Source organism: Electrophorus electricus, chromosome 7, assembly GCF_013358815.1.
Source record: "Electrophorus electricus isolate fEleEle1 chromosome 7, fEleEle1.pri, whole genome shotgun sequence".
NCBI classification, from domain to species: Eukaryota; Metazoa; Chordata; class Actinopteri; order Gymnotiformes; family Gymnotidae; genus Electrophorus; species Electrophorus electricus.
Window position 1 is genome coordinate 19,975,772 of NC_049541.1, and position 23,993 is coordinate 19,999,764.

The 23,993-nt window shown below is 44.7% G+C and overlaps 3 protein-coding genes across 4 annotated transcripts in view; 2 read left to right on the forward strand and 1 right to left on the reverse strand.

The window, feature by feature from the left end:
* The first annotated feature begins 182 nt into the window (after positions 1-182).
* Positions 183-9,051, forward strand: smo (smoothened, frizzled class receptor). The gene is made up of 12 exons (XM_027021630.2): positions 183-2,484; positions 3,120-3,328; positions 3,556-3,765; positions 4,058-4,230; positions 4,336-4,555; positions 4,636-4,759; positions 4,881-4,973; positions 5,149-5,257; positions 5,395-5,580; positions 6,216-6,364; positions 6,640-6,774; positions 6,891-9,051. Exons 1-12 carry the CDS (start codon positions 2,220-2,222, stop codon positions 7,496-7,498), a joined length of 2,481 nt encoding a protein of 826 aa, XP_026877431.2. The 5' UTR covers positions 183-2,219; the 3' UTR covers positions 7,499-9,051.
* Positions 9,052-9,975: 924 nt separating this feature from the next.
* cax1 (cation/H+ exchanger protein 1) lies at positions 9,976-18,319 on the forward strand. Its single transcript, XM_027021628.2, has 21 exons — positions 9,976-10,009; positions 10,300-10,455; positions 10,918-11,021; positions 11,111-11,219; positions 11,347-11,463; positions 11,550-11,611; positions 11,898-12,080; positions 13,727-13,912; positions 14,047-14,146; positions 14,557-14,698; positions 14,818-15,001; positions 15,174-15,273; positions 15,399-15,517; positions 15,629-15,666; positions 15,755-15,879; positions 16,446-16,451; positions 17,161-17,306; positions 17,487-17,581; positions 17,685-17,763; positions 17,844-17,952; positions 18,029-18,319. The coding sequence occupies exons 1-21, from the start codon at positions 9,976-9,978 to the stop codon at positions 18,100-18,102; spliced, it is 2,268 nt and encodes a 755-aa protein (XP_026877429.2). The 3' UTR covers positions 18,103-18,319.
* A 31-nt stretch (positions 18,320-18,350) lies between these two features.
* klhdc10 (kelch domain containing 10) overlaps positions 18,351-23,993 on the reverse strand; it is an 11,898-nt gene continuing 6,255 nt past the window's right edge. For both annotated transcript variants that reach the window (XM_035527946.1, XM_035527945.1), the window contains 7 exons: positions 23,750-23,904; positions 21,819-21,967; positions 21,368-21,452; positions 21,157-21,223; positions 21,013-21,060; positions 20,696-20,835; positions 18,351-20,442 (listed from right to left, as the gene is read on the reverse strand). In XM_035527946.1, coding sequence (XP_035383839.1) covers positions 20,233-20,442; positions 20,696-20,835; positions 21,013-21,060; positions 21,157-21,223; positions 21,368-21,452; positions 21,819-21,967; positions 23,750-23,904 — 854 coding nt within the window. In that variant the 3' untranslated portion in view covers positions 18,351-20,232. The remainder of the gene's footprint in view (positions 20,443-20,695; positions 20,836-21,012; positions 21,061-21,156; positions 21,224-21,367; positions 21,453-21,818; positions 21,968-23,749; positions 23,905-23,993) is intronic.

Consider the following 23,993-nt stretch of genomic DNA (forward strand, 5'->3'; position numbering starts at 1 on the left):
TGGGGGGGGGGTTGGCATCCCCAGCAAACACACAGGTCCAGTCTATAATAAACATGTCTCCTCATCTGCAAGACCTGTACACACGGAGCAAGTTTGGCCTGATCCAGGGAGCCATGCTGCTTAGCTCCGCCTTCAGCCTATGGGTCATGTGATCATCCAGGGCTCTCCTCCTCCACCTCTGAGTGGCGGTGATATCTATTCATCACTGCTTTGTATTTTACAAGGAAATCCAATGAGAATTTCCTCATTATTCATTATTAGGATTCAGGTTTACAAGTAGTGAGGAATTTATTTAAACATTTTTTAAATTACATCATTTCTTTTGCAGGAAACAGTCCTATTTGTAACACAAGAACAAGCAGTCATTTTTGTGTTCTGGGAGAGAAGACATTTCAGAACACTTCTTCAGTTGTTCACGCCAGCCTCACGTATAGCACTGTTTTTAAACATAATTTGAAATTCACATGTTGGTTTAATACAGACACAATGCAAACACACACACACACACACACACACTCCTAACATGCGCGAGGGCTGACTTCAGAAACAGCAGAAATGCTTTCACGTTTGCGTGCAGAAACGGCACACCCACAGAGCTGAAAGCTAATGCAACGTAACACAGACCATGCAGAAAATGCACCCCAGGCACACACAAGACCAGCAGACATGGCAGGGATGGATGTGGTTTGCATTTGGTGTATGAACTGAGGCTCATGTTCTCCTGAAGTTACTGCTCACGTTAATGAATCAGAGATTGCAGAAAAGAGACACGTTGTTTGGGAAGACACTTCGTTACGGGATCAGGTATTGCTTACTCATTCCTTAACTGCACAGGGAGGGGGAGGTGACCTGTTCTGGGTCGTGTGTGCACACACACGTGTGTATGTGTGTGTGGTCCTGAGACTCTGCTAAGGCAGTCATGTTGCAAAGGCCTTTTAAGGAGGTGCTATGCTGGGTAATGCAAACCAACCCCAAGCAGACTCAGATTCACTTTTGCTTGAAATCTGGTACAGTAAACTGAAGGTTTTAATCAGATCTTCGGTGAGTTCCTCAGAGTTTCCGCCTGTGTTGCCAAATGTGATCATACTACCAAACCCACGGGAGAACAAAACTACTTAATTAGAGTAGCAGGATTCTCTGTAACTAACTGAGCAGGCTAAGGCCTTCTGTTTTTTAAATGCTTTTGTTTTGAATTATGATTTTAAAAATTGTACTACCCTCTGTTTTTTTTTAAAATTTGATTGGAAAAGAGTCATTTATCCGCCATTTGGGTTCAAAGTGTTTTACAATAGTCATATACATAGATTTGTGCTGCACAGATAGATGGATATGAATTCTGAGGTGTACAGTTGGGTATGGAGGTGTACAGTTATGACCAGTAAGCTATGACACTGAATCCAGTCAAGAGATTTTTCCTCTTACAATAAACTTTTTCAATGCCATTGAAGTCAATGCATTGACAAACACCCCAAGTGACGTTTACATTCGGAAACAAAATGAATAAACAACGCGGGGCTCAGCATATATATATATATATACGCTAATAAACACGCTAATAAAACCAAATTACAGGCTGGTTTCCACCCTTGCACAGACGACAGATTGTTTTGACGCTTCTACACATTCTTAGAGGGGGATGGGAGGGAACATTTTTGTTTTTTTTACCCCCTTTTCTCAGGAATCCCTCCTCCCCCCACCAAAAACGCTCCGACGTTTGCAGGACAGCGATATGCCCATAACGGAATCCTAACTGGTACGCTCGCGTAGTGAAAGTCCTGGAAATCTATCGCGAGCTGAGCTTTGCTGCAGACGGGGCACGGGGAAGCGCTCGAGGGGTCGGCGCGAGCAGACCGAGGATCAGGTTACAGAGTCGCAGACTTTTCCACACAACTTTTTTTTTTGCAGCATCTGAAAAGTGGGGGATGGTGAAGACATCATGTAGCTACATTTGCTTCCTTGGGAAGGTTTAGGAGGAAAGGAGCTCCGAGTCCGCGCTAAACGGCTTTGCAGTCGTGGGAATAACAAAGATGAACACATTACAGCCCAGGCGGACGAAGGAAGTATGAGAAAACTTTAGGACAGCGCGGAAAGACGGTTGTGTGGTCGAGAATCTAACGAACAGTCATGCTTTTGTATTTGCTCTCGGAAATACTTTCGCTCGTGAGGTACGGGACGGATCCGTTTTTCTCCCGCGAGTAAAACGCTTTTGGATCTCCAAAATGTCCTCCAGGCGCCTCCACTCCATTGTTGGAGGTCTTGGGCTACTTGGCGTCTGGGCTGCCACCTTGCTGGGAACCCAGGCGTTTGTGCTGCAGAAAAACGAAACCACATTCAACGATTTTTGTAAGAAAACCTCGACCTGTGAAATGCTTAAGTCCAATACGTGCCTCGGTTCGCCTTTGCCGTACACGCACACGTCTCTGGTCCTAGCAGAGGACTCCGAAACCCAAGAAGAAGCTTTCGAGAAGTTGGCCATGTGGTCTGGTGAGCTAGTATCTGTTAAATAAACGCAAACAACAACAAAAACAGATTTATTCCGCTGGGCGTCAGACAGTTGTTTGTCATGGTTTGCCTTGTAATTTACAATATGTTTTAGGATTTGCTGTTCTTTTGGCCAAGAGTCAAAAGTAATGACAGAAATGTATAAATATAAATTAGGGTAACTAAGTCTAAAGGCCGGTTTGACCTCGTAATACTTTTGTAATTAACAATATGTTAAGATAATTTGCGATGTTCTGTTTACAATGCCTTTTTAACATGAGCACTGGTTAATGACCTGTTCCCTATTCACACCGTGATCTCTTGTGGTCCTCTGTGTTGTCCGAGACTTCAAGCCCTCTTTCCCACACCTGTGTGGTGTAAACTGCACACACCTGTGTGGGAAAAGACCCAAAAGAACCAAAGAATCGCTGTCTTCAGTGTGTTGCAAATATCAAAGGCGTTAGTAAATTAAACACATATTTACATATATAAACCACAAGTTTACTTAAATGTATCAGAATATCAATTATTTAAATGTTCTGAAAGCCATGAAGCAAAATTTGGTAGCTGCACCTCGACTGGTCGGTACAGATGCGTTGGGTATGGCCGTATCTGCTGAGCCGTCTCTCTCTCGCTAGGTTTGAGGAACGCTCCTCGCTGCTGGGCCGTCATTCAACCTCTACTCTGCGCTGTTTACATGCCCAAGTGTGAGAACGGTAAAGTGGAGCTCCCCAGCCAGTTACTGTGTCAGTCCACTCGTAAGCCCTGCAGCATAGTGGAGCAGGAGCGGGGCTGGCCCAGCTTCCTCAAGTGTGAGCACAAGGACAAGTTCCCTGTCGGTTGCCAGGTATAAATAACTTCCTCCTTGGTGATTTTTTTTTGTGTGTGCGTGCGCGCTCTTGTGTGTTCTGTCAAAATAATGTCTGGATTGACTTGACCTAAGAGTATACCTGATTGAACCGTGTTAGAAATATTGCGCCATGGACAGATGTGTGTAGTTCAGCTGACAGTCGGTCACGGTCTGTCTTCTCCGTGCAGTAGTACGTAAAACTCTTCTTTTCTTTCGTTATGAAGAATGAGGTGCAGAAGATCAGATTCAACATCTCCGGCCAATGTGAGGCTCCCCTGGTCAAAACAGACATCCAGGCCAGCTGGTACAAGGATGTAGAGGGCTGTGGTATTCAGTGTGACAACCCCCTCTTCACCGAGGAGGAGCACTCGGACATGCATGCTTACATCGCTATCTTTGGATCTCTCACTCTTCTCTGCACTTTCTTTACGCTGGTACGTAGACAGGGGAGTAGTACAGGGTAAAGTGCGCCCCCCCCCCCCCCCCAAAAAAAAAAAAAACTAAATAAAAGTGCATCTGGGGGAATTTGGGGAAAAAAGCATGTATTATCCTGTGGCTGGTAGGTATGATGCAGTAGAAGGAGAGACCTGTTGCGAGGTTGGAACCAGCTCTCACTAACACTAACATTACTGGGAATGTGTGTGTGTGGGGGGTGGGATTGGAGATTTGGTGTGTGCGGTGGTTGTTCACTCAGCATCCTGCTCTCTCGCGTTCTCTTTCTCTCAGGCTACGTTCCTTGCGGATTGGAAGAATTCCAACCGTTATCCCGCTGTCATCCTCTTCTACGTCAACGCCTGCTTCTTTGTAGGGAGCATCGGATGGCTCGCTCAGTTCATGGACGGGGCCCGCGAGGAGATTGTGTGCAAAAGTGATAAAACCATGCGGCTCGGGGAACCCTCGTAAGAACGACGCCGGATTAAAAAAAAACAAAAAAATTAACAAGTAGACCGGAGCACGTGCGGAGTGTGTGCAGAGCTTTGACACGTTCTTTCACCTCTGCCCAGGTCCACGGAGACGCTTTCCTGCGTTATCATCTTTATCATCGTGTACTACTCCCTGATGTCAGGTGTCATCTGGTTCGTTATGCTCACCTATGCTTGGCACGCGTCTTTCAAAGCCCTGGGCACCACGCAACAACCTCTGTCTGGAAAAACCTCCTACTTCCACCTGGTCACGTGGTCTGTTCCCTTTGTCCTCACCGTGGCTATCCTGGCCATCGCCGAGGTAACTGCCTCGCTTGGTTCCGTCCTTTCCGGGGTTGCTTTTGCTGCAGACTGAGACTGACCGTGCTAAACCTCTTGCAGGTGGACGGAGACTCTGTCAGTGGGATCTGCTTTGTCGGGTACAAGAACTACAGATATCGTGCAGGCTTCGTGCTGGCTCCTATCGGCGTGGTCCTCGTTATCGGTGGCAATTTTCTCATTAGAGGTAATGGCGACCTAACGAGCTGTTACCTGTAACTGTACGAGTCGCGTTTGTGTGCTTGAGTAATGGCAGTGTTTCGGCCTTATAGCCAGTGGAGGCTGACTGCAAGTTTGCCATTTTGCAGGTGTCATGACGTTGTTCTCCATCAAGAGTAACCATCCCGGACTGCTGAGCGAAAAGGCAGCGAGCAAGATCAACGAGACCATGCTGAGACTTGGTATCTGCATCTCGCGCTTCACTAGACTGTTAGATTTGCCGTTTGAACTTTGAACAGTATTGTAGTATTTGTGTAATGTGTGCAGCAACTTACTGTTTTTCCCAATTCATTTGAGTCATTTCACAGTATAAGCAACAAATAAAATAAATTTCTGCTCTTTTTTTCTCATTGATAGGCATATTTGGCTTCCTGGCCTTTGGGTTTGTTTTCATCACTTTTGGGTGCCATTTCTATGACTTCTTCAACCAAGCAGAATGGGAAAGGAGCTTCAGGGAATACGTGCTGTAAGCATTTTTACATCCAAAAATATGTATTAAGAAAACACTTTTTGGATTTGGGTATCCAGCCTGCCTGCTGTTCATATTTTGGTGGCTGTCTCCCCTTCCTGACTAAACCTGACTTCTAAATATGCTTTAAACAGGTGTGAAGCTAACGTGACTATAGCTCATCAGACCAACAAGCCGATCCCGGAATGTGCCATCAAGAACCGGCCCAGTCTTCTGGTGGAGAAGATCAACCTTTTCTCCATGTTTGGCACTGGCATCGCCATGAGTACTTGGGTGTGGACCAAAGCCACTATCCTCATCTGGAGACGCACCTGGTGCAGGTGGGGCACTCGCCTTCCTTCACACTGCATGGTGCAGGATTTTGAAGTTTCTGGAAGTAGTCAGGTGACGGTAGTCCGATGTCCACAGCAAATCCATCTACATTTAAGATCTGCCATACTACGAACTATGTAAAAACAAATCGTCAGACCAAGTGATTGCTAAAAAAAAGCAAGCTTCTTTTGTTCTGTTTTTAAATACATTCTTCATCTCGATTCTTTGATGGTGAGAAAACTAATGAAGCTCATATTATGTGAGGAATAAAAAAGGGAAAAGCGAACGTAACTGAAAGCATTTTAGGCACAACTACAGAGATGCCAGCGAATGCAAAAGGAACTTTGTGCATGTGATGTGTTGATGTCTGTCTATCTTTTAAATGAGACTACACTGTCCAGATTCACTCACTCACTATTTTCCTGTCATGCATTGTAAGTGATTTTATGTCTTATTTCTCACTGAGCTGCATTGCTAATGGAAACAGGTCACATTGGTTATTCACTAAAGCTAATGCAGCATTCCTGATTGCTCCTTGAAACGTCTGGCAAGCAGTCTGGCTAGGCTTTTACTTGCTGAGTTGCATAACTAAATTACTTTGTTATTTAGTTAACCTAATATTTACTTTTTCCTCCAACCCAAGGATCATTGGACGCAGTGATGACGAACCGAAGCGTATCAAAAAGAGCAAGATGATAGCAAAAGCATTTGCAAAGCGGAAAGAACTCCAGAAGGACCCTGAGAAAGAGTTGTCATTCAGCATGCACTCAGTCTCCCATGAGGGACCTGTGGGTAAGTATAGCACCCTCTGCTGGACATGTGAATAAACATGTCTGCTAGGTTAATGGAATACGCTAAAAACTGAAATCGAAATGTGCCATTTAAGTGCAGTATGTCAAATAACTGCACAGTTTAAAAAATGTAAAGAAATTATATTGAAAGTGGGTTTATTTATTTATGTGGGGGAAATAAAAGCATCTTTGGTACTCTAGTGAAAAGGTTTTCCAGAAGTTCGTGGAAGACGTTGAAGATGATTTAGATGAATTGGTGTTATCGCTCCTCTACAGCAGGTATTAACTTTGAGCTGAACGAGCCGTCCGCGGAAATGTCCTCCGCATGGGCCCAGCACGTCACCAAGATGGTAGCCAGAAGAGGTGCCATCTTACCTCAGGATATCTCGGTCTCTCTGACCGGGACACCTGGTCAGTACCAAACCTCCTTGTTAGCATTGTGCACTCTTGTAAAACACAGGCAAGTAGGATTGCCTTGAAGATGCTTATCTTTGATGTATGGCGTCTTCAACTGTCTCCGTGCTCAGTTCCCCCGCCGGAAGAGAGAAACAAACTGTGGATGGTCGAAGCCGAGATCTCGCCTGAGATGATGAAGAGAAAGAAGAAAAAGAAGAAGAGAAAGAAGGAGGCACGGTCGGCAGCTGCCGCAGAAGACGGCATGAATCCCGCCCCCCGCCGCAGGGAGTTCGGTCCCAGCGCCGTGCCCCGCCTCCCCAAGTTACCAGGGCAACGCAGGCTCGTGGCTAACCTGTGGGCACAGCAGCAACAGGAGGAGAACATCCTCCCGGGGTCCTTCCCAGAATTCCGACCTTCCTGTCCCATTCCATACCAGGAGAGATATGGAATGCTGGGATCACTCTCTTCCGGCCAGCGGTGCAGGGAGCCCGGCTTCAACCTTGCCAGCCCTCTGACGCTAAGCGATAGCCATCGCGAGGACCGAGGCCAGTTCTTGGCGCCTTCCTGGACGGCTAATGGAGCATTTCGTCATTCTGTGAAGGAGATGCTCTCGCCACCAGGGGGTGCCAGGACAACCCTGTCACCTCGTTCGGACGGCAGGAGGGCCATGATTGTACCAATCCACTCCAGGACCAACCTCATAGAGGCGGAGCTGATGGAAGCTGACTCCGATTTTTGACCTTCTTGACACGTGAGCGCTGTGCTCTTCCGTAGCAAGACTTGTCCAGAAGTTCCAGATGCACTGCGCAACCATCTCCCTGTTTCAAGGAAGGTTTAGCAGTACCAGCTATTTTTGAACAGAAGAATGGAAAGCCAACACATGAGGCCACTGGATGGCGCCCTTGAGAGAGATTTCTGCACCAAGAGAAATTCCTGGTACATCTGGTGCTTGGCAAATAAAGATTCTGATTTTGAATCACATGCATTTGGCCTGCATCACAGTCCTGTTATACACAAAACCTTTGTCAAGTGTTATTTAATGGACCACATCTCTCTCTTATACTTTGCTGTAGTTTATCAGTTTTAGTGAGATGCTGCACTGGTTGAAACAAACAAGACTAGTGAATTTAGTGGTTTTGCTTTAGCTGCATGGTATGCTGTGTTTTATTGGACCCGCGTCCTTCAGTTGTGTACTTGCGTTAAGGAACCGACAAGCATTAGTACTTTGTTAGAAAGCGAGAGTTTATTCCTAACTTTTATCACTTTTATATTAAGTTGCCTGGTGCAATGACAACCAAGTTCACCTTTTTCATTGTAGCTGTAGGCTACGTGAATGTAGGGTCATTGTCATATGAACTGACACTCTGGAACCTGAAAATTCTAATAACAGACTGTTCATGTGCCTTGTTTCCATTTAAAGTGATTTCTGTACAGTTTTATCAAAGTGTTATTTTTGTATCTTAGTATATAGTTGTTTGTTTTCCTCACCATTTTGTACTGTATTGTACATATTTTAATGTCACCTTGTTTTTAGTTCATTTTGCCCAGTTGACATTTTGGTTTTCTTAGGATGATGTATTTTGTAATATAGAGGTGTGCTTTTTAACAGGTTTTGTTGGTATGTTTTCTGGTAACCTTCGTAACCGCACAGTCTAGCCTGTTGTAGTGTGAGTAGAGAAACTCTTCTGCAAGATCACACGTATGATCAGCACTGATTAACTCTACCATAACCTTCTTTGATCAGTAACACATAGAAAATGTCCATATTGTGACAGAACATTTATAGCTACAAATATCTTGTGACTTCTGTCCAAATATCTATAAGAGAAACTTCCACAGCTGTTCCTGATGTGTTGGCAGGGTATTTATAGTTTTTGGAATAGCATGGTTTGTGGGGGGAAAAAAAGAATATTAGTATAGAAAGATCTGACAATTATGTTAAGTCTTAAGTCTACAAAAATGATCAGCTAAAGGTGAAGATTTTGCCTCTGTTGGGCTCATGATCAAGTTGGTCAGAATTTGGAGCTGTAAGAACGGCATGCGATGGATCATGTTTAAAACTTCACTCTGGTTGTGTGGCTTCTGTATCCAAAGTGTTAATCTCATAATCTCCACCATACATGCGGGAAATACACGGAGGGATATTGCTGTATATGGCACACTCTACTGGTTAGGATTTACACGACGCTGTGACTCTTAATCTTCACTTTATCAGTGATTTGATCTAAAATACTTTAAAAGAGTCCGTCATTTTTTTCATTGCTTCTTACAATAAACGCCTATTTGACATGAGTACGAACGAATTGTTTCTCAGTGTTGCAAATGAAAGAGAAGTCCATGAGTTTAGCGTTTTGATCGACTTACCGTAGTTGGATACTAAAATTATTTACTAAATAAGTACTTGAAGTCGTTGGCACGGAAATTCAGACATTAGACCACAGTGACTTCTCGTAGTACCATTACTACAAATCCCAATCCCGTAATTCAATGAAAAATGGTTTGCGTCTAAAAGGGACTTTCGGCAACGATGGCGCGCACCGAGAGCGCGCACCATACCTGCCTAAGGCGGGGACGGTTTTATCACATCTCAGTCCAGGTGACACACTGAAGGAAGGACACGCATCATGTCTACAGATGTAGAGAGTCTACGCCGGAGATCTGTGGCAGACAGTTCAGGTGCAGGAACCTTTAATTCCCTGATCGATACATGAGTATATGTTTGCAGCTCCATGTAAATTTAAGATCAAAAGCCAACACGTTATTTATCTAGAAACCTGTTACATTTGTTTCCTCCGAGTACGAAAGATTAAGGTTAGGATTGTTACTTAGTTGTATTAGCAAACACTCTTAACTAGCAAGTCAGTAGTGTCTCGTTACTTCTCGTTACTTTCTTTGATTGCTGCCAACGCCACCTGCCTAATTGGTCTGATAAATATCTGGAAGAGATTCCCTGAAGAATTACGGTACATATGTTGGGGATATTCATTTAAACCACGCAGGGGGTGTGTGATTTAGGCTTCCTTAGTGCCACAGCTAGCCAGATAACTGGACTTTAACATGTTGAGTGCCGTCGTGGTTAGTCCGTCCACAACACACAGGCCTGCTTGTTTAATACTATTTGCAGTGAGCAGCAAATAAAAGTCACGATTTCTACTGAGAGAAACTACGCATTTAATGGCTTGTTCGCTTTGCCAGTTTACTACCAGGCAGGCCAAGATGGCCCAGTTTGATACAGCGGACTTAAAACTGGGTAACGGAAGCTTTCGTTAGCCGTAGGTTGGGTACGTCCACGAAAAAGGTTGTTTAAGTAGTCGTTCCATGCTTAGAGTAAAAAAAAAAGTGCGTTCCAATACTGTCTTTGATACTTTTTTAAAGAATTTGTTCAATTACTTGCATGTAAGCCACTGAAAATAACCTAGTTCCTACACTATATTATTCTGAAATATTTGACCGGCTGGAATTTTTCGTCAGCTGGCTCTTTGCCAACAGACTTATGTCCATGCGAAACGTCTAATCCCAACGTTTTGCAACAACCCCCAGAACATCTATGGGAACATGACCCCAGAGGCCATCGCCGTAGCTCCCAGTGTGACAGGCTGTGTGTGTCCGGCACTCACCCCGAGACGGCTGATACTCCATCACCCTGCACGTCGCATCATTTTGGCCACTACACGCCAAAATGCCTTCCTATACACAGTAAGAGGCCTTTTACACAGTCCAAACTACTTTTTGCCATTCCTTAAGGGAGATGGGTGGGTACAAAAAAAAGGCGTGTGTTTGTGTCCTTCTGAACCCACTGCGGAGATGCTTGGTTGACTACGTAATGGTTATATGTTGGTTATATGTAATAATGGAGTTATCCTATACTTGTCAGCTGCACTAGGATGTTACCCCTAAAGAGAGAGGACCGGACACTCTGTCCAAAGCTCCAGCTCTTAAGCCTTTTAAAACAAAAAACCTTCCACTGTCTTATCTGTTTTACTTGCTTTTTAGATTAGATGGACACACATCTACTACCATCTTAACTAAAACACAAGTGAAATGGTTTGGATAGACGCAAATCTTGGTCGTGGCCGAATACAGTCGTATTCCAGCGCTCTGACTGACGTTGAAAGCATCGGAGTATTGGTGTTGTTTGACCTGTGACCCCTCTGACAGGGCACCTGCCGTGCTCCGAGGATGTGTGGCAGGAGGTGAGCTGTAGGACCTCCATCCATGCGGAGAATGAGGTGGAGGCTCACAAACTTGCCAACAACTACATGGTAGATCAACCTTTCTGGATTCTCAATGACTTAACTTCCTCTGGTTTGTGTGGGCCTGCGTGTAATCCTGTGTAATCCTTGCATGGCAGTTTGGCTTCAGAAAATGGAAGAGCCACGTCACGGAGCGTCCCATCGAGGACCGATCAGATGTGGTGAAGGAGTTATACTCGCAGCAGAACTTCATCAAACCGCATGCAGGTCAGGGGTCATCCATCACGGTCCATCATCCGACGTGGCTCTAAATCTGCTGACTTAAACCATCCTTATGTCTTGAGCTTACCAACATTCTGCTGTATTGTCTGTGTTGTGCTTTCTTTTTTTGCAGGCTCAGTAGTCACCTTTGGAAATGTAGTCTATTCCATTCTCTTTGGATGGTGGATTTCTTTAGCTTATGTTCTGGTTTGTTTACTGATGTTTTGCACCATCATTGGAATTCCATACGGTATGTAGAAAACCCCCGAGATGTTGGTCGTCTGAGCCATTTTCTTCTGCATCGCCTGATGCTGTATGTTGTTTCTACGGCGACAGGGAAGCTCTGCTGGAGACTGTCAGGATATTTGTTGTGGCCCTTTGGGAAGGCGTTACAAAAGGTGACGTAGACAGCTGCTTTAAATCGTGCTTTCTCAGAACCTGGTTTATTGCTTGTTTTTGTTTTTTTTCTGTCTCTGTTCTGCTAATCCATTTTTATCACTTGAGTTCACATTTGTGGGTTTGGTTACTGCAATCATGCGTGATGCTGTGTCTGAGGTTCTTGTTCCCAAAACTCCAGTGTAGCTCGTGTGTGTGTGTGTGTGTGTGTGTGTGTGTGTGTGTGTGTGTGTGTGTGTACATTCTGGTCATTCCTTTTCCGGACTTTCCTTCCGCTGTGTTTCTCAGACTAGCATGCCGGCACGCAGGTGCTGTATTAAATTCCCCCACTGTGAAGCTATTCCGGAGGAAACGGATGACGTGAAGGGGTCGCCGGAGGTGAAGGAGTCTGCTCCTCTGCTGCACCCCCCTCCCTCTGTCATTACAGATGTCCCACCCAGTGCTCCACCTCCTCAGAAGAGTCAATACTGGGTGAGATTGCTTATGGGAACAATTGTCTGTCACGCGTGTCCCCTAATGCAGGCTGTGTTCACGGAACGGGTTTAAAAAATAATAAATTGGTAACAGCTTCATGAAGTTTGCCATTATGATCATTGGATGAGGGAGTGAGCGCTAGCGTGCTAATGCTGCCAACACACAGGTGGTGGTGGTCGCATCCATGCTTACCAGCGCCCTCTAGCGTTGATTCACTGTCAATGCCTTCCAGAAATGATTTCCAAGTGCCAGTATTTTTAGTACCTACATGTTGATTAACGTTAATGTTTACGGCATTTGGCAGACGCTAGAATTAGAGGTAGAGTTGTGGCTGTAGTATTTCAAAGCTGCTTTAAACGCCAGTCTTTATGTTGAGTCTTACGTTAACGTTGTTATTTAGCTTTGTTTAATTATTTAGTCTGGAATACAGCATCCCATTAATTTGTATGCTTCTTTACAGATATCCTCCACAAGGTTTTAAAATTCATTTTCCAATACACATCTATACCCACAACCGCCAGACTCTTTAATTCTACTCGTTCTCTCCCACTTTAATATTTGCATGTACTGTCCCAGGAAACCTCTGGTCATTCACTTGCCCAGCCACCTCGTTTCATCAAATGGATATAATATTAGAAACAGGCACTGTGGCTCCATGCTTTCCTGACCATTGGTCCTTTTTAGTTTTTCTGTGTCACAACTTTAAATCTCTGCTGTTACAATCTCTGGTTGTCACTATCGGTCTATAAGCTCACACCATTTGTCTTTTCTCAGCTGCTTGTAGAAATTATTTTGTAACGGACTACAGTGCCCACATCCCCCTCAGCTGGGTGCAGAGGAACAAGCTACCCTTTTCTCCTTGCTCTGCCGTTCTTGACCTGAGATTTTAAAACTTGTGCCTTTCAGCAAGCCGTGCGAAAAGCATTCCTTTATTAGATTGATATCGGAGCATACATGGCATCCTTCAGTCTACCTGTCGGAGTACTGCCATTTTTAATTACCTTGTGCCTTAAAAATAAATTACATAAGACATCGTAGCTCTTATGAAGCCCACCACATGTGATGTCAGTCCTAGTTCATGTCCTAACAAATGCATAAGACGTGATCTAGCCTTCTGTCTATTGCAAGCGTCTGCTCCGTGAATCGGTCTGGAATGCCACAGCTAGGCTGCTTAAGGGAACCAAGAGCAGAGACTGTATGCCCTCAGTTTTGGGTTCCTTCACTGGCTCCCTATTTTTGTTATAGTATCCAGTTTAAGGGCCGCGGCCTACATCGGGGACTTGCGCCAGCCTTATGCCATGCCAAGGTCTCTGAGGACTTTAGACCAGTTTTCAGTTTCCCATAGTCTGATGGGTGACTGCTTTTGCACATTTAAATGTTACGAATGCCTTATCCGTTTTTAAATCGTACATATTCACACAGACATTTTGAATAGTCATTGATTTTACTCGTCTGACTTGATGCATTACCTCGATTCTGATATTTCAATGTTAATGTACAGTACCTTGGCGAACTGCTGTTATCAATAAAAATGTTTACTCACACTGTTCAGTAGACACATGGCGTTATTCCTGACGAGTCACAATCACGCGTGTCCCGGTGTTCCGTCTGCTGAAGTCTCTGCCCCTGGTTTTGACTTTCAGTGTCGTGCCGGCACGTACGTCTGGCTCCTCCTCGGCTACCTCCCTCTGGCTGCCGTGCACGCCCTCGTCTGTTTCCTCTCCTGGATGCTGGTGTTCAGCATCCCCGTTGCGAAGACGAACGCCAGGATGCTCCACACCGTCCTCCTCCTGCCCCCGGAGGAGATCCGCCTTCAGACGGTGCAGAAAGTGAGACATCCAGTGCTTTGGAAGTAATGTCTCACACAGTAGCTTGGTTACGGTTGCCGTCTTCGGGCCACCCGTTTCCATGACGCCTTTGTTTCTGTTCAAACTTTGAAGTTAACGCTCCTCCTCCTCCTTAGGCTCAAAGCTGTGAAGCCAGGGTCCTCCTGTGCTGTTATCGCGCCTTTAACAGGTACTACTACAAATACGAGGTTGACGGCATCAACGTCTTCGCTGTCAGTATCCTTTACTGCTGCGGTCATGTTTGTTTCGCATATTTAGTATCAGCACAAGCGTGGCGTCTACAGTACAATTATTTGAGAAGTTTGGATTTAAAATGATCTGTAGGAAAGAGGAAAGAGGATCTTCCTGTGGTCCACCAGTTCAGTCGGTGCTCATCTGAAACGGAGCGCTTGAATACCCGCATTTTATTAAAATGTGACTTTTCTATCAGTTTACTTCATGTCTCCATATAAAACAGAAGTAACAATTTTGACTTCATTATCCCTGTAGTTATTGCATTGTGTATATATGCTTTGTGTAATGTAAGTTTTCTATAATATTATTAACAGAAATCGGATATGTACGGGAACTGTGGTATATTGGTTGTTGATATTTAATGGTTGAAGACCTTAGTTTCTCTTGATCAGACCTGCTGTCCCTGGTCATCGTCACCCTGGTGATTGGCTACGTGGACCACAACAATTCTTTTGTCAGTTCTGAGGTGAAGTTTGCCACCACTGTGACCTCCATCATCCCCCTGTCTTACTACATCGGCATGGGCATCGCCAGGTAACGCGCCCGCCCCCTGGACGCACGCTCGTCTCGCTCACAGTGCCTCGCGGGTCAATCAGGAAGAGGCAAAGTTTCCGATTTCAGCTGTTTGTTTTTGTTTCTTGTTTTTCTGCCAGCATCTCTGCTCAGAGCAACTTTGCGGTGGGAGCGGTAGTGAACGCCACCTTCGGCTCCATCACAGAGCTGACCTTCTACCTCACTGCCCTGCTGCAGGGCCAGCGGTCTGGGACCAAGTGCCTGGCCGAGATCGTTAAAGCGGCTCTCACGGGGACGCTGCTGGGCTGCATCCTCTTTGTTCCGGTGAGCATGGACACGGTTGCAACAGAAACCTGTTTATGTAATCGCAGTACGTCTTATTTCTGTTGTAGCTGCTGCAACCCACAGGCGTGTGCTTAATACTGTTCCTTATTGTTCGTCGTCATGCTCGTTTAATGAGCTCGTGTAGTAAACTGGCCTGGCACTGTATTTGCAGGGTCTCTGTATGATCATCGGTGGCTGTAAGCACAGCGAACAACGATTCAACAGCCGGTCTGCTGGGGTTAGCTCCGCCCTGCTCTTCATCTCAGTAGGAGGTGGGACAGCACCCCCTAAGCACAGTCCTGTTTACATTTGCATTTGACTGCTTGAGATGACAAGCCAGCGCAGTTCGTTTTGCGGACCAGCATTTAAACTTGTACATCTGTGTGGCGGGTCCCAGGTGTGTTCGCCCCCACCCTCTTCTCTAAAGCCTACGGGAACCTGGTGTGTGAGAACTGCAGTAATCTGTCCGGAGACAAAGGCAGCCCATTCACCTGCACAGCGTGCTACTACGATCTGGTGTGTAACTGCATCTGCAAAGCCACAGGGACATACTGTGTTGCTAGTAGAAGAATCTGAGATCAGACTGTGCGTGTGACACCAGCCCTGTCCTGCTGCTCTTTTGTGCAGACTGAAAATAACCTCTCCTTGTTCCAGAGTCACATTGAGTGAGTAGCCGTGCACTTTGCGGGTAAGGAACGCGTGAACGTTACGGGTGTGTCTGGCTTGATTCTTGGTCCCTTGCCGATGTCGCAGGCCTCTGGTGTACACGGTTTCTGTGCTCCTCCCTGCTGCGTATCTGGTCGGCCTGGTCTTTACGCTGAAGACGCACTCGCATATCTACGACTTCCACATCAGCAACGGCCATGGCCATGGTGCGTGTCCACAAGGAGGCGCTGTGTTTCACACAGCGGTGGTATTGACTAAGGGCTGGTAGATTACCCATGCCAAGTAAAAAGCAAACTTGGAAGCAGACCTTTTCTTAAATGCAAAGCACATTTGCTGTTATTATCTGTGGTTTATCATGCCACAAGAAGGAAGAAAATACATTGTCATATTTTTCTTAAAGATTAAAAGGACATTTGCAGTGAATTATTTAACACTGCTCCCTGAAAATGCATTCTGAATTTTCAGAGAGGTATTTTTAATGCCATTTTGAAATAAATCGAAGTATCCTCTGTGTTGTATTCTATCTAGTAACAGTGAAGCACCTTGAATGCGCAATGTTTTTCCTAAAAATAAATCTGTGCTTTTCCATAGAGGCCTAAGTGTTTGCCATGTCCAATGGTCCAATCAGTCCTGAAACGTGTTTCCGGGCGCATTCCTCAGGTCGACAGCCTACCTGATCAATAGCACGCTATTAATATAATATGCCCGAGCAGTACTTTGACATCTCCGGGAGCCCTTGGTTCAGGAGGAAATCCGGATGCTTAATCTAACATCCCAGCTACTGGCAAAAGGATATAAGAGCGAGTCTGCAGGTTAGAAACACACTCCTGCCCAAATGAATCCAGACTAGACTCGAAAGTTGATTAGCTAAACTAGGTGCTACTGGGAATCTGCGACTGCTTGGTTGATTTTCATTTAAATTTGGCACTATTGCAAAGGCTGTTGGGAAGGATAATGAGTGACCTCAGACACCGAGGGAAATCCAATCTAGTTTGCACTGTTCGTATTTGTGACTTTTTACTGAACAGGAGAAAATGAAACGCAGTATCTGCTAAGATTTCATTACGGGTTCTGATTGTATTACGAAATGGCATGGAAAATCCATTTTGAAAATTTAATGCTGCCCCACTTTGAATTTTAATCTGTGCAAAAATACAATCACTTGGTTAAAAAGCAATGGCAAATGTGCATTGCATTTCAAAAGGTTAGCTTTTTTATAAATCTGCTTTGACAGATGTAAAATGTTCTATATAAATGAAATTGAACGGAATTGGTTTGCTTTTTAGTTGCCGCTGAACTTGCGTAGAAGGGCATTAGGAAGGCTTCACGTTGATGAACCCGTTCTGTTCTCTCCTCTTTAACCAAATCGATTTCAAGCATTCGTTCAAACTACTGTTGTTTCCTTGAACTGCACTGTGAGTCTTAATGATGGTTTGTATTTTGGTGCTTGTCTGGATTCACGGTTCTTTTTCCGTGTGCGTGTGTGAACTCAGTGATGAGTCACCATAACCCAGTGGTGCACTGGAGTAGGTGGAGAGCTCTGGCGGTTTTGATCGTGGCCACGCTCCTAACGGCAGTGTGTGCGGACCTCGCAACAGAGCACATCACGCCCATCATCTCCAGCCGTGCCGTATCGCAGGTTTGACGCGCCCCGAACGCATTTCATAACGCATGTATCGACTCCAGCTCATCCTAGAGTCCCTGATGTCGCACTGGTTCCTGCTCAGACAGCCTTGCTAACGCGTCGTCTTTGCAGTGTGTAACTTGTGCATTCTGACGTGTGTGTTTGTTTTTATATTCCACTGTTGTGATGTTGCAGTATTTCATTGGCGTTACTGTATTGGCCATGGTTCCCGAGATTCCAGAAATTGTTAACGGGATTCAGTTTGCCCTTCAGAACAACATCAGTTTAAGGTCAGAGCTCTCCAGTTTTATTCAGTGGTTTGTTTCTGTAGGTGGCAATTTATTTATATATTTTATTTATTTACAAAAAATTTCTTTACATTTCATCATCTAGCCTTGAAGTTGGAAACTGTCTTGCCGTGCAAGTGTGTATGCTTCAGATTCCACTCTTGATCTTATTCAATGCTGTTTATGTAAGTAATGCCGAGGGAGGGGGCTCGTTCTGTACGTGCGCGATGAGACCTTCCTCCGACGGCCTTGGCTTCCTCTCCAGGACGTTGGCTTTGTTCTGATCTTCAGTGACCTGCACCTGTGGGCCAGCATCTTCAGTGTCATTCTGGTCAATTACATCTTCATGGATGGGAAGTGTGATTACTTCCAGGGTATGTAGCGCGTGCGCGCGTCCTGCGGCTCAGACTGCGGTTGGCGCCGGAGTCTGACGTTGCCGTGTGTGTTCAGGAACGGCTCTGGTGGTTGTCTACCTCATTCTACTGGCCCTCTACTTCTTCGCCCCGTCCCCCCGCGGCTGCTGACGGCGATGTCCTCTCGCCTATATTTTGTTTCCTTTTTTTTTTTTTACAGAATCTGTGAAACACGTCATTTAAACCCTTTACAGTGCACGTTGGGTGACCTTTTTTCCCCTTTGTACAACAGCTTTTCACCATTAGTGAAATGTTTAAGATTTAAGGTAGTGTTGCATTTAATGCCAAATTAAAATCTGTGTTCTATCAATTCGAGATGTAGATCAATAAAAAAGTGACATAAGCCAAAACAACTCTGAGCAAATTTATTTATTTTCCCAACGATGAAAACACAAAATGGCTACACTAGCACAGGTGATCAGTAACTGCCTTAAAACCATTTGCAGCACGACAGGGATATTACTCCAGTGAGTCTGTTCATAACCCAATCTGAATGTAAAGGAAACGGCATCTCTCTCAGCATTGTTTGATATACAAGCAGTTCAAATAGGTTTGGTACAGCAGATGTTCAGAACTGGTTCTGTGCGGTGTTCTGGTGATATAGAACCAATCAGGAATAAAAGGGAGACACAATATGGCCTCGCTGGTGCTCAGCACCAGACGTTTTGATTATGATATAAAAGAACACAATCACAAGCCAGAGATTGTAAGAAGAATCAGGGCATGAATATTTTCCACGTTGTGAACTGTCACATGAACTGCTGGTGCCAAATTGTTTAACTTATCAGCCATGCAGTATACAGCACTCAAAAGTATAATATATGTAAAGAACAAAACCTGCTGTATTTGGCATTGTCAAAGGGTGAGTACCAAGCTCTGAGTGACAAAAAGCGCTTTATTATTAAGTATCGTAAAACATGAATCTTTAATGTATTATTGCTAATTCCAATCAGAGGATTCAGCACAGCCTGTATATGTACAGAAAATAAGACCCCATATAAATAAATGTACCTTACACACATGCTCACATCAGGAATTACCTTTGTCTTAAAGTTTAGTAAGAAAAGTCAACTGATTGACTGTTCTAAACACCTAGATTACATATGGTTTTAGAAGATATGGTTTTAATGAGCAGATTTAGTAAAGTGCATCCAGCAAGGCTTGTGGCCAAAGAATGTAAATTGAGCAGAATCAGATGTTCCAAGAAAAGGCACTCAAACAACGCAATTACCTAATGCCATAATTTATGAGGGGTATTTAGTGTTGGCAAGAAAACAAACATTTTATTTCAATAAAAGAATTAAAAAGTAAGAGAGCACCTCATTCACAGTGAAAATAATAATTTGTTACACAAATGAACAGAAGAGCAGGAAAACACCCAATAAAAAGAATATCTTATTTCTTTGTTTCAAGTGTCCTCATCTACAAAATTAACAAAAAAAACAAACAAAACCCCCAACATGTGAGTGTTGAATGCAGCGTGTCTACATGTTGTTGGTTGAACACACAGCATCAGTTACATCACATGTACACTGGGCATCATACAGGGAAAGAGAAGCAACCACTCCACCAGCTAACTGACAGATCAGGTACAACGTCCACTACACTACCACAAATGTTTCAACTTTCACAGAAAGCTTCTCCATCAAGGTCCTGTATAACGCGCTTCTAGTGACGTCCTGACCAAAACAGTCTGCACAGCCAAACTGGTCCAGGATGGCGAGTGGATCACAGCACATTTTCTTCACAATCAAGACACCTCATTCTCACCTAAATGTTTCAAGACCCATAAAGAATAAACAAGTCTTAAATTATGGGAAAATAAGAAATTAAATTTGTTATATATATTTTTTAAAAAGTGTCAGTGTCAAACATGCAGCCCTTTGGTAAGGGCCAGTAAAATAAAAGGGGTCCTAAAAAGCACATTTTTAGGGTCACTGACTTGTTTCTGTACAGAAGAACGGGAAAAAGATGTGAAACATTCCACTTGACATTTTAAATCGTTAAAAGTGCATACACAAAAGGGAAAAAAAAAAAAAAAGAAAGGCATCCCATAGTTTTTGGTTTTAAGGCAGGCTACATCTTAGGGCATACTCCAGATGAGGAAGGGTTCTTTAGAAATCCATCCTGTGCTCTGTGTGTCCAGACACTGGCTCAGCTGCTCTTCCCACATCCTCAGTTCCAAAGCGCGCGCACACACACACACACACACACACACACACACACACACACGCCTGCTATTTATTTTAAGCGTTCGACGAGTTCCTGTGTGAGGCCCAGGTTGAGCAACTGCATGGCGGACAGGTGAGCCAGGTGGGGGAAGGCTTTCAGGAGTCTCTCCCAGCACAGCTCCAGTAGGCTGGGCACCACCAGCCAGATCTTAAACAGAGAGCCAGTCCTCTTGTTCTCATGGATGTTCACCACACCACCATGGATATACATGCATCCAGCCTAGGAGCAAGCACAAGAAGCAGGATTTAGACTAAGCACAGGGCTATTTGGCAACCAAGCCAAACGTGGGTAGCAAAGCATTAGTTCCTCATTAGAAATCTCGTAATTCAAAGACAACAGCATTAAACTGTGTATCGCCATCTGTGCATATAGAATAAATCAATTCTTTTAGTGGTTTTAAAGTCACAGGAAGCTTGCTATCAAATGATCGGATTAGGTTTCAGTTTTTAAGGCGAGAGAACAGGTCACTGACCGGGGTGACAGCAGCACAGTGGAAGTATGCTGGCTCAGGCATGACTGCAGGAAGCCTGATCCACTGGTACGTCTGAAGGTTGATCTTCCACAGGTCCGCCAGGATCACCTCGCCATTGTAGCCTCCGCATATAAAAACATCTGCAGACACGGGAGAGAAACGTCAGCAAGAAGCAAATCGCCATCACATCAGATCTCAGTACTCTGAACGATCACCGGTTTGAGCAGTGACTAACCATGTTTACATAAACACAGACACAAAAACACAGAACAAAGTACGGCTGGCCTGAATGAGCAATAACTGGAGTTGGGACTTACCATTTTTAATCTGCACACAGCTATGGCATCTCCTGGGAGCTGGGTAGCCTACCACAAACCACATTAGGGATCATTAGCACAATGCTTTACAGCCACGTTTGTCCACCTTGACACAGTACGATGGGAAAAGGGAGCAAGCCTGACCTATTCGCTCATGAGGCCGTGTTATGATCTCTTCCCATGAATTCGTTTCAAGATTATACGCATGAATCTGGAACAGAAGTAGCGACACTCAGACTTAACAGCAGAACAGAGGAACTGGGGAAAGTAAAATAAACATTTGCAAGCCAAACAGACATGAGAGCAAGCGTGTGGAAGTCCCAAACACAAAGTTCAGCTCCGCTAATGAATGTACCTTGTCTAAAGGGTAGGATGTCCAAGACGTTCCCCCTCCCAGGATGTAGATCCTATGTCCATCGTGGGCTATTTCATGTCTGTATCTGTACAAAGTCAGTCCAAAAGATTGGGGGGGGAAAATCAATATCTCTCCCTCCCTCCCTCTCCCATTCCCTCTCCCCTCATTCCCCCCCCCCATCCTGCTCTCCTCCCTCTCCCTCCCTCCCACTCCCCCCCACTCGCTCCCTCCTCTCTCTCCCCCTCCCTCTCCCCCCCTCTCCTCTCCCTTGCTCGCTCCCCCCCCTCCCCCCTCCCTCTCCCATTTTTTTCCATTTTTTTCCTCTTCATAGAACACTGACTTTGCTCGAGCTGTCGATGTAATGCACGCCAATGTGACTAGAACCATTCAGCGAACAGGTACGTCATTCACCTTGGCCCTGCAGAGTCTGTAAAGGGCAAAGGTCACTCACCGTTCCTCTGGAAGGTCATCCGGGGGGTTGTTGGGCTTTAGGTGTATCCACTCACGCGTGGTGAGGTCCAGCCTGTGGAGATCTGTACTATAGATGTAGCCTGTTGTCCCCCCGAACACATAGAGGAAGCCGTTTATGATGGCCATTGCCTGCACAGGAAACGGGGAGTTAATGCAACTTCTGTTCATATCGGCACACCGCTATAACGGACAGAGACTACGTGCACTTAAGCTGTGAGCTGGACACATGCAGAGCAGACCTGCAACAGTACAGTGGCAATTTCTGCTCTTTGGCTCAGAACGTTACAAATAAAATTAAAACAATACCATGGTTAAAGTGCAGAATGTCAGCTTTAATTGTATTTGGATTTTATGTTTATATTGGGTGAACTATACAGGAATTACAGCCCTTCCACCTACCTGCCCGAACCGAGGGACCCATAAATACAATTGAACAATTAAAGAAAAACAGGAATTTGGTGACAGGTAGGTGAAGTGTGTGGCCTAAAGGCACTCACGTGCTGGGCACGGTTCTGACCTGCTGTTCTGAGAGGGTCACACTGCCCTCTGTCTCCAGTAAGCGAGATAAGATGCCTAATGGAACTCAGACGGCAGGACTGACACAGCCAGGCCAAAAAGAACTGAGACTAATCTTTTGATGAGGAACCTCCATGCTAGCACTGCAAAACAAGGGTCATTTTTACCATCTGCTTTCAGTAACTGACTGGATATGTTCCCCCACAGCCTCTCCTGATCTGGGTTTTCCCTTACTTTTGAAAAGAAAAGAAGAAAAAAAAAATCTTCAAATATTAAATTCTTTCATCATTATCTTGTATTGAAATCCTCATAAGAGGAAAAAAATTGCGTAAAATCATATGTACAAATAAAAGGTTCCAGCCTGGTTAGCCTTTCATCAATATATGTGATTTCCTTCCTTGGGAAGGTGCTTTCTTTGCCAAGTTACTCCGTAATTATAGCTCGTGTTCTGTCACCGCTGCACCACAACAGTATTTATGGCCAAGGCACAAGAAAATGGAAGAAATTCAACTTTTGAGAAGCTGGGACCATTCTGGCATTTTACTGAGAAAACTTAAGCGATCTCAAAAATGGTAAAAATTCCTAACAATACTGGCACTTTCTGAAAATCATCAGGCTCTTACGAGAACCTTTAAAATCAAACGAAATGATAAAGCCTGAGATTTAATGCAGTTTATTTGAATGGTTTTTATGTGACCAAGGAAACAAATGGCATGTCATTTAAAAGACTTCTCCAAACCCCCCCTTTTCCACAGGTGTTGCCTCCACCTTTTTGCCAGATGATCCCTCTCCCCTTTGGCATTTTAAAGCATCACTGATTTTAATGTCACTGGTCAATAGTCGCAGGCCAGCTTCATGGCCGTCATGAACACATTCAGGCAGCTTACCCTTGACACTGTTCTCGATCAGTACAACAGTTAGTCTTCATGTCTGAAAGCATTTTGTGTCATCCACTACTGTGGTCTTTGAGATATCTTCTTCTGTCGTCTTAACAACGTAGCAGACGGCTGAATTCAACACAGCCTGTGTCTGATTGATTTATTGGGATCATTCAGCTTTAGCGTGGCCTGCTTCCCTGGCACAGCCTCCGTGTGGTCTGCAGTGCATTTCTGTCGCCTCCACAATCCGAAGCAACTCAAAACATCTCATGCAGCCGGGAAAGACAAGCCCTCATAGGCACCTAAAGTGTACTGACTGGCAGGGACCCCTTCCTGTGTTTCCCGATACATGGAATTTGTGTGTGTATTAAAGCAAACATTCAGCACTTTAAGACCATAGCCAGCATCATTTTAAATCCAATGTGTATGGGTAAAGAGTGAAAACAAAAATTACATCACTGACCAAAGATTTATGGTCTACACTTTATGACCAAACCATTTTCTGAAGTAGTTTCACCTGTCCATATATTCGATTGGGTTTCTTCCCCCTGCAGTTGAGTAATGACCATCTCTTGTACTTAACATTGCAGACATGAACATCGTTGCCGTTGTTTTCCCCGAATGGGATTCCAGTGCCACCAAACACGAGCAGGTTGTTACCATGCAAAACAGCTGAGAGACATAGGAAGGACAGGACTGTTTACTTAAGGTCTGGTCCAAAGCAATCAATCAATCAAATCGATATCCAAGAGACTACGGAA

Excerpts from the sequence above, each read along its gene's own strand:
- smo (XM_027021630.2), top strand. The coding sequence starts at position 2,220 with ATGTCCTCCAGGCGCCTCCACTCCATTGTTGGAGGTCTTGGGCTACTT. Across the intron at positions 3,766-4,057 it reads TCTGCACTTTCTTTACGCTG|GCTACGTTCCTTGCGGATTG; the intron begins GTACGTAGACAG and ends TCTTTCTCTCAG. Across the intron at positions 6,775-6,890 it reads CTCTCTGACCGGGACACCTG|TTCCCCCGCCGGAAGAGAGA; the intron begins GTCAGTACCAAA and ends CTCCGTGCTCAG.
- cax1 (XM_027021628.2), top strand. The coding sequence starts at position 9,976 with ATGGCCCAGTTTGATACAGCGGACTTAAAACTGG. Across the intron at positions 15,518-15,628 it reads CAGCGTGCTACTACGATCTG|ACTGAAAATAACCTCTCCTT; the intron begins GTGTGTAACTGC and ends TCTTTTGTGCAG. Across the intron at positions 17,764-17,843 it reads TCTTATTCAATGCTGTTTAT|GACGTTGGCTTTGTTCTGAT; the intron begins GTAAGTAATGCC and ends CTTCCTCTCCAG.